Here is a 10,147-nt window from a genome sequence, read left to right as displayed (position 1 = left end):
TCCAGAAATCTATGGAAGTCAGTGCTCATGTAGTTGGTCACGTTGTCAGTTATCATTGCTGCTGGTGCGCCATGTGCAGCGAAGATGGGTTTGAGCACTTTGACGAGGGAATCTCCACTTAGGTCTGGAGGCCGATCTCCACAAAATCTGAGTATATGTCAACCAATACCACCAAGTAATGACCGTTTCGTTCACAGCAGTCACTAGCCACACACTGCCAGGGGTGTACTGGTATTGGGTGGGTCATCAAAAGTTGTCGCTGTTGTTGAGGTTGGATCAGTTGAGAGGTTTCCCACCTTCAGACTCCCTCTGTGATCTCTGCATGCATTCATGGCCAGAACATAATGTCGCAGGCTGTGTTCAGTGTGTACTGAATGCCTCCATGAGATCTGTGTGCCCTGGTGATCATCTTGGGTCTGGGTCTGGAATGATAAGCCATGTGCCTCGGTACGCTAGACTATTTTCAGAACAAAGTTCATCGTGGTATGGCCCGTATTCTATAATCTTTAGTGGACTGTCGTTTTTATCCTCAGGTCAGCCCTTTTTGTGATCTTTATTAGTGTCTGTAGTGTTGTGTCATGACTGGTCTCTTCTCGAATATGTAAGAGATGGTCTTTGACATAGAGGCTGTTTTTAATATTGATGTTTTCCAAGTCTCTTGTGAGTTTCTGTTGCTGCAGGTGGAATATAGTGCAGTTATTTTCTGTTGTAGCTTCAGGAGTAGGTAGCGACGCACAAGACAGGGTATCGCTAATGAACATTTGGGGTCCTAGCTTGTATTTTACGTCTACGGAGTATTTTTATAGCCTTAGCCGCATCTGCTGAAGTCTGTTTGAGCTCACATGAATGGGTTTTGCGAGTATTGTCTCCAGTGGTTTATCGTCGGAGAATACTTTGACTTTCTCTTTACCGAGAATGTATTGTTCAAAATGTTCTGTGGCGAATACGATGACAAGACACTTTTTTCAATCTGGGCATAGTTTTATCCAGTTTTTGTGAGTACTCGGGATGCATATACAACAGGATGTCCTTCCTTTGTTAGGACTCCCCCAAGACTGATTTCCGAGCTGTCTCATTCAAGTAAGACCTCCTTATTGAAGTCATAATAGTGAAGAATAGGGGATTCAGTGATGAACTGTTTAATATGAATAAATGCTGTTTCATATGATGGACGGTCAAAAACAGATTCCTTGTCCAGAAACGTCGCAGTGGTTCACATACTGTACTGAGTTTGGGTGCAAACTTGGCGAGGTAGTTTACGACTCCTAGTAATCACTGAACGCCTTGGATGATATTGCTTTGACTTTTTTGTTGAACTTATTAGGGTTGAGCTTTACTCCTTCTTTGTGGCACCTTTCTACAGGGCAACATCATGGTTTTTTTCAGGTTCTGCATCGTTATCACTGGAACCGTAGAGTATGACATCACTTGTATGTCATGGAGTCCTTCAAAACAGCAGTCAGTTAAGGTTTCCATGTGACAACTAGGTTGTTGATCCATGAAGTTGGCTCAGTGACCCAGGCTATTATTTCTTCGTTGACCATTTCGTAATGTTTTATTTTTTAACTCAGTTTAAGCTGTAGAGGGACTCGGCAAGGATTATTTTTCATAGGCTTGATAGTTCAGAGAAAATGTCGCTGTAGTTGCTGAGGATTTCTTCTTTTGTGATTGGTTTTGCCTCCTTTATTTCACTCAGCTGTCGCACACATTCTGTGTTAAAAGCTATGAACTTCAGTACAGAGCTAGCCCGTCCAGAAAGTAATGATGATGAGTTGCTATCCAAAACTTGGAAAGTGACATTTTTTTTTATTCCATTCACTTCACAGTGGAGTGCAATTGAGCCCAAAGGTTGAAGTATAGATTTGTCATACAGCTTCAACTTTGTGAGAGACGGTTGTAGCGGTGCTTTAGTAATGCGTTTGTGGTCAACAACGGGCAATGTACTGCAGCTGGTCCCAGTGACAATTTGGAACTTACATAAGGTTGTTGTGCTGTCTCCCAGGGTGGATATGTGAACGTCTGCCTGATAGTGTTTGCAATCTGTGAGACTTTTCAGGGCAAAGATGCATTTGTCACTGCTGACTGCTTTTGTTTCCATGTAGCGCACCTTTGCAGTTTGTTGTGTTGAGGATTTATATTGCCGTTGTGATGGGGTGGGTTGCGCTTGTGATTGGTATCTCTGGCAATGGTTTTGCGCTTTAAGTGGATAGTTTCTGTTGGGTTGTTCAGTTTGCCGAGCTGTTATTCAGCCTGTTCAGTGCTCCTCCAAATATCTATCGCCCTGTCTAGAGTGAGTCCAGATTCACTGAGCCTGGCCCAAACATTATTATTACTGGTGCCTGTAACTATTTGGTCACGCAGTAGTTCATCCTCAAGGGCGCCGTAGTACATGTTTTGATTAAGTGCCTTAGTTTGATCAAATACGCATCTCATTTTCTGCCCTGTTCCTGTGTACAGGAATTAAATGTATACCGTTGATATATGATGTTCTGTTTGGGTTCAACGTACTCTATCAGTTTTGCAAAATTTTTTTGTGTTTGCTCCTTCCTCTGCCAACATCGGCGGGTTTTTGTATATTTATATATATTTGTTTTTGTATATTTATATATATATATATATATATATGTGTTTTTGTATATTTATATATGTGTGTTTTTGTATATTTATATATATTTGTTTTTGTATATTTATATATATTTGTTTTTGTATATTTATATATATATTTGTTTTTGTATATTTATATATATTTGTTTTTGTATATTTATATATATATATATATGTGTGTTTTTGTATATTTATATATATATATATGTATATATATATATATATATATATTTGTTTTGTATATTTATATATTTTTGTTTTTGTATATTTATATATATTTGTTTTTGTATATTTGCAGACATTCCTTGTTGATTATTGTTTTTGTATATTTGCAGACATTCCTTGCCGATTATTGTTTTTGTATATTTGCAGACATTCCTTGCCGATTATTGTTTTTGTATATTTGCAGACATTCCTTGCTGATTAGTGAAAGAAGTGAACCTACCTGTGCGTTTGCTGTTTTTTCCCAATTTCCGCCACGGCCGCATAGTTCTCCCATGTTAGTTTGAAAAGCACCCAGGTTTCTCGCAAATAATCATCCTTTCCATTTTTTCTGGTGGTGGAATTGCATATGCAATGTTTATTGATGAATAGGTTTTGTCAAAATTCCGAGCTTGTTTAAATCCACGTGGTCTGATAAATGTCTCTTCCGTACGGAAAAGAGAGTGTGCGTAAGACTAGAGTTTAAAGTATTATACCGCGTAGGTTTTTGCCGAACATGTGTTGGAAGTGTTCACTAGTTGTATTTGGGTCATTCCAAAGAGAGAAATCCCGCTGACACCATGTTAAGTAGCGAGAAGCAGAGAGAACATGAAGCTGATATTGAGTTAAGAATATGCCGCAGCTTTTTTGCCTGAAAATGGTGGCCTGCAATCCTCGTCTCTGTTTCCCACGCATAGTTTCGCAGGAGGTTGTAGTCGCAGCTATGTATTTTGTTGTAGCCGTAGCTACGTACTTCATAAAATCTTCTTTGAATTTTAAAGTATTCATCAAAACATGTCCTTTGTTTTTAGTTTTTTTTTTTTTTTACTACAGTGGCGTAACTGAACCATTATATATGTAGCGTTTGCTTGATCAGTGAAGTGTGTGGAAAAGTGAAGAGAGCTTTATTAGCAAAGACTGTAGTCTGATGGTAGGCTCAAATGAGTTCAATTCAGGAAATGAACCAATTTTAATGAAATTTTCAATATTTATTAACCATCACAGAATATACTGAACTCGTTATTTTTTTAATAGCAAAGATTGTAATCCGATCATGAGCTCAGATTAGCAAAGACTGTAGTCTGATAATGGGCTCGAATTTAGGAAAACTCGTCTCCGGAAAATTCGTACCCGAAAAACTCGTACCCGGAAAACTCGTACCCTTTTGCTTGATAGGAAAACTGGTACCTTATGTAATAAATATCGATTGAAAACATATTTTATGACCGTGTTTGAAGAAGATATTGTCTTTAAAAGAGAATACACATCCCATAATATTTTTTTAAAATATTTTTTACTTGTTTACTGTTGTTTTAAAAAAATTAAATTAATTTTTCTAAGTTTTCGTTTTCTACCTAGCTTTGAAAGGTTTTGGTGGTTCAACTTATTTTAAAGAGTTTATTTAGTTAAAAAAAAGAAGTAATGTCGAGTGTTACTTATGAACAAAAAATATCCGACGTAAGAGGATCACCTCTTAGAGGATAATAATTGCTCAATATAGTTTTAAAACCAGCCCCCCCCCCTCCAAAAGAAAATAAATTTGTATATTTTTAGGTAATAATGCACATTCCATAATATTTAAAAAAATATTTTTACACGTATATTGTTTTAAAAAAATTAAATTGATTTTTCTAAGTTTTCGTTTTCTACCTAGCTTTGTAAGTTTTCGGTGTTTAAACTTATTTTAAAGAGTTTATTTAGTTAAAAAGAAATAACAAGTAATGTGCCTATTTACAATGCCTCCCCACGGGACAGAGTTAGAAACCAGGGTCGTTTTTAACGTGGAGAAAATGTACAAAAATAAAAAATTGTCTCAGTCGTGAAGGACTGCTCAGTGCTCACTGCTCCCCTCCACCGAAAGAGAACAAGAAATGGGAGTGCAGCATCTGAAGAACAGATACTAAACTTTGATCTTGACCAAGTAACGTCGCACTCGACATTACTTAGTAAATAATTTTGAACAAAAAAATGTCCGAAAATTAAAGAAAATACTGAGGTAGATATAGTTTTAAAACGAGCCCCTCCCCCTACCTCAAAAAGAAAATAAATTTGTATATTTTTAAGTACTGCAGTGCACAAGTGCGCTCGAAATAACTTTCAAACAATACCCTCCCCTCCCCATGTAAAGAATAGCTTTCGAAATAATAACGTTATTATTTCAGCGCAGTACCAAAATTACATAAGACCGTGTTTTCTTTTTTTGTTGTTTTGTAATAACACAAGAATTATTTAAACTGAATTAATTCTTCTAAATAAAATAATTGCTTTCTTTGATAATACGTGTTTTCTTTCTTTCTTTATTTTTTTTGTAATGACACAAAAGTTTTAAAACTAGAGTATTTTTTTAATAAATATTTGGTTTCGTTTTTCGTATCTTAACTCCGTGATCAAGTTTATTTTTATTTAGCAAGAGTTAAAAATAATTTTTAAAAATTTTATGGGACTGCATAATCTCTTTTAAAAACAATATCTCCATTCAATAAGGGACCAGTTTTCCTACCTAGCAAAAAGGGGGCATTTTCCGGGTACGAGTTTTCCGGAGACGAGTTTTCCCAGGACGAGTCTTCCAAGCACCGGTGGGCTCAAATGAGTTCAATTCAGGAAATGAACCCATTTTAATGAAATTTTCAGTATTTATTAACCATCACAGAATATACTGAACTCGTTATTTTTTTAATTTTAGTGAAAATTTATCATTTTTTGTAAATCAAAACACCTTTACTAAAGTTAAAATTTTAGAACTAAAAAAAAAACTCATGATTTTCTGTTTGCTTTTTTATATAAAAATAAAACATTGTAGATGTTAACAATAAAAATATTTTTAATATTTCAGGAACATTACGATAAGCAGTATTTATTCAATATTTTCACGAAATATTTATTCAATATTTTTGACACCCCTAACACGAAACTACGAATAAAATATAAAAACCTTGTAATTTCTCTTTTTAAAAGTGGGTTGTTTATTTTATTTCTGGATTATACTTCCAGAATAAACTATTAAAGTTGTATAAAAAGTGAAGCGAGGTACTCGCTGAGTAAACAACGAACAGCTCACTTATGATTCATTTTTCAAAACATTAATACGAAAGTAAATATCTGGAAAAATCAATTAAAAAACAAATCATCAGACTTAGCTCTTTATAACATATGTGAATTTATTTGCCTGGTGTATCTCACTCGTGTTATTTTTAGTCCGAAGATAAAGAAGAAGAAATCCTTCTTGACTGGTCCAATTTTTTTGACGTTACGTTGGAAATTAATTTTTTTACAGAAAATTCGTCGAGTAAGCAGTGGAGGGAAATGATAAGAATGTTTTTCTTTCTTTTTGTGTGTGGTTTCACCAATGGAATCGGCACAGGGTGTGTCACGCACGAGCGACAGAGCGTGGCACTTGGCAGTAATGCGTCTTACCTTTCTGGGTGCGCGAGCAAAAAGATAGCGAGAGACTCCTTGAATTTGGCGCCACGACTTTTTGTCTTTTTTTTCGGAGCTCTCCGGAAATGGTGAATGTTCAATGTCCTGCCAAAATAAATTTCCGGGTAGACGCTACATACCCCCCTACTAGACAGTATGTTGAACAAAAGAAAGTGGAAAAGTCACTGGGTATACACAGCAAATCGGTGAGGATGTTGCACTAATCTGCCCGATTTGGTAGAAGTTGTAATTACTGGTGAATCGGAGTTTCCGTTCTGAACTGCGGTGCCTTGTGTCCGTTTGCATGCTAGCACATCGTCATCCAGAATAGCTTTCTTCAGGCGATCAACACTGACTGAATCTCGTCTTCCGTCAATGTCGATAATGAAAAACTTTGAGTAGCGTTTCAATACCCTAAAGGGACCGGAATACGGTGTTTGCAGTCGAGCTGTGCCTCCATCGTTCTGAACAAACACATGAGTCCACGATTGTATGTCTTTGGGGACGTGAGTGCGTGTGTTCTGTGTTCTCAGGGCAACGTTAAAAGGTTTCGCCAAGTATTCCCTCACACAAGAGGTATAACTTGTTGGGTCAGGCATGCGTGTAGGAGTGGTCGGTGCGACCATCTGTCCTGGGAGAGTCAGCGTTGTTCCGTAAATCATTTCGGCAGGCGTAAAGCCAATATCTGTTTTTATGGTGGATCTAATGCCTAATAGAATGAAGGGGAGGTACTCTGTCCACCTGTTAGGGTCAGAATGCGCTCTAATAGCTGCTTTCAACTGACGGTGCAGATGCTCGATCATGCCGTTTGCCGCCGGGTGGTACGAGGTAGTCCTTATGTGTTTGATTCCCAGTAGGCGAGACAACTCAGAAAAAAGATAGGAATCGAATTGTCTGCCCCTATCGGTTGTGATGGTGTGAGGCACACCATAACGCGGTATCCAATGTGTAACCAGGGCTCGGGCAACAGTTTCTGCGGAAATATCTGCGATGGGGATGGCTTCAGGCCATCTAGAGAATCTGTCGATGCAAGTCAATAAGTATGTACAGTTTCTCGAATGTGGGAGTGGACCCACTAAATCTATGTGAACGTGTTGAAATCGTGCCTCAGGGATTGCGAAGGTAGCAAGGGGACTTTTAATATGCCTCTGTACTTTCGATTTCTGGCAAGGGACGCAACTCTTGGTCCATTCGTGAGCGTCTCGGTTAATGGCTGTCCAGATGAAACGAGAAGTCACTAGCTTCTGCGTGGAACGAATGCCAGAATGTGACAAGTTGTGTAATTGAAAGAAGACAGCTCCCCTATGCTTAAGGGGTACATAGGGGCGTTCATGACCGTTCGAAACATCGCACCATATTGTCTCGTTAGAACAAGGTACTGGGACTTACTTGAAAGTTAGATTTTCGGAGTGACGTAAGCGATTTAGTTCTTCGTCATCCCATTGGTCGAGGTCGATCTCGTCAATCGCTTGAATGGCATCGATGTGCATTCTCGACAATGCATCTGCAACTATGTTCTCCTTCCCGCTGATATACTTGATATCCGCAGTAAATTGTGATATGAAATCCAAATGGCGAGCTTCCCTGGGTGAGTGTTTTTCACGCTTGGCAAGCAAAGCATGCGATAACGGCTTGTGATCCGTAAAAAGCGTGAAAGTGGATCCTTCCAACATATAACGAAAGTGTTTAACTGCGCAGTATGTGGCCAAAAGTTCCCTGCTGAAAGTGCTGTATTTGGTTTCAGCGTGCTGAAGGCGCCTTGAGAAAAAAGCTAGTGGTTGCCAAGTATTATCCACTAATTGTTGCAGTACACCTCCAATGCCAACGTCGGATGCATCGACGGATAAAGCTAGGGGTGCATCTGGACGGGGAAAAACCAACATTGTCGCTTCTGTTAATGCCTGCTTGACCTTATCGAAGAAACGTAATTCCGTTTCGCTTAATGTAATCGTCTCATTTTTTTTTGTTTTTATTTCTGAGTACGTCAGTTAATGGCTGAGCGATTTCAGCACAATGGGGCATGAAATGTCGATAGAAATTAATTAAACCGAGGAACTCTCGAAGTTTACGAAGTGAAGTGGGAGCTTGGTAATCGACTATAGATTGGACTTTCTCTGGAAGGGGACGGATACCTTCTTTGTCGATTAAATGGCCGAGAAACGAAAGTGAGAAAACTCCAAACTCGCATTTTTGGGGGTTAATAATAACGCCATAATCTGTCAATCTGTGAAATAACTGCTGCAGATGCTGTAAGTGTTCACGTTCCGATGCACTTGCCACGATGAGATCGTCAATATATGCATAGACGAACGGTAGTCCTCGCAAAACTGCATCGATAAAGTGTTGAAAAGATTGCCCTGCATTACGTAATCCAAAGAGCATACGCAAGAATTTGAAAAGGCCGAAAGGAGTTGTGATCGCAGTCTTAGACCCATCCTCTGGGTGTATGGGAATCTGGTTGTACACGCGAACAAGGTCGATTTTGGAGAACACTGTTTTTCCGTGAAGCGAGTTAGAAAAGTCTTGCAAATGTTGAATAGGGTAATTGTCCGGAGTAGTGCGACTGTTAAGTGCGCGGTAATCCCCACAAGGGCGCCATTTGCCGGCTGATTTTTTGGCACCATGTGGAGTGGCGATGACCAGTTGCTATTAGAGGGTCGAATAATGCCTAAATCCAACATGTGCTGAAATTCTTGTTCAGCCGCTCTTAAACGATCGGGTTTAAGACTGCGCGCGCTCACAGGCGGTCCCCTTGTTTGGATATGATGAGTGACATCGTGTTTAACTTTGTCACCATTAAAGGTAGGACGAATCAATTCCGGGAAACCTCGCAGCAAATCTGTATATGGATCCGTGGTGTCTTTACGTATAACTGGGCTGATCTCGGTCGACCCACTGATTATGCCTTGCACAGAACGTCCAGTATTGTTATCAATGAGTTTGCCGCATTTGACATCTACAAGGATGCCGAAATGGTGCAGAAAATCCGCCCCTAAAATCGGAACGGGTAGCTTTGCGACGATGAAGACCCAACATAGTGTGCGCTGTAATCCAAGATTTAATGTTATCAATGTCTCTCCGTAAGTAGAAATGGAGGAGTAATTCACCGCGTGTAGAAATAAGTTTGATTGAGGACGCTTCTCTTTCACGAACTTCTTAGGGATGATACTGACTTCCGCACCGGTATCAACGAGAAATCGTATACCAGTGGTTCTATCAGTCATGTACAGGGTGCGACGAATGTTGTTCTTGCCAGGAGTGTCTGCCGCTCCTACTGCCTGGTCTGGGCGTTTCCCGAGAGAGGTTTCTCCATATATGAACATGGCTGGTGGTATCGGTAAGCTCTTTTACCGAAACGCGTGTGGTACTTGCAGAGCCCACCGCTGTTCTGAGTGATGCTAAATCGTCGGGGACGGACTCGCTCAGTGGGGTGCTTATGCATTTTTGGTTTGAGCTCGAGGTCACATAACTGTTCACTCAGGTCGTGAATCATTTGAGCCTGTCGCTCTAGTTCCTCGCGTATATCCGTGGAGGGGTTTGCGACATTAGGCAGGGCATCGTTAGAGCTGTGCGTGTGAACTGGGGCTATGGAAACGGTCACGTCCATAATTTTGTCGGCTAGGTCCGCTAGCTCCTCGATGGTTGTGGAGTCATTTGAAGAGGCGAGTATCATTTGAATACTCGATGGCAGTCTATTAACGAAAAGTTGTTTAAGTATGTCCAGTGGTAGTGAGTTCTCACCCATCAACAGCTTCATAACTGAGACGGTTTCCGATCTCCGAGTTCTTCTTCTACAAGAAGTTGACGAAGGCGTTTCTGCTGTGAATCGGTTGTCCTACGAATCATTTCCGATTTGAAATAATCGTAGCTGATCGATCCAGGGGGCGACATGATCAGGTCGCAAACCTCCGCCATTACTTCATGC

General features: G+C 39.7%; 1 protein-coding gene across 1 annotated transcript; it reads right to left on the bottom strand.

Annotated features, from left to right (window-relative positions):
- Nucleotides 1-6,404: 6,404 nt before the first annotated feature.
- Nucleotides 6,405-7,025, bottom strand: LOC145274231 (uncharacterized). The gene has a single exon (XM_080127372.1). It carries the CDS (start codon nucleotides 7,023-7,025, stop codon nucleotides 6,405-6,407), a length of 621 nt encoding a protein of 206 aa, XP_079983498.1.
- Between the last annotated feature and the right edge of the window lie 3,122 nt (nucleotides 7,026-10,147).

Source organism: Euprymna scolopes, unplaced genomic scaffold (assembly GCF_053919585.1).
Source record: "Euprymna scolopes isolate OS-2025 unplaced genomic scaffold, ASM5391958v1 sca29, whole genome shotgun sequence".
Taxonomy (NCBI): Eukaryota; Metazoa; Mollusca; class Cephalopoda; order Sepiida; family Sepiolidae; genus Euprymna; species Euprymna scolopes.
The sequence above is the reverse complement of the archived record's forward strand: the minus strand, read 5'-3'. Positions and strand labels throughout refer to the sequence as shown.

Bases quoted from the DNA above. Each gene is read 5' to 3' on its own strand.
- LOC145274231 (XM_080127372.1), bottom strand. From the start codon at position 7,025: ATGATCGAGCATCTGCACCGTCAGTTGAAAGCAGCTATTAGAGCGCAT.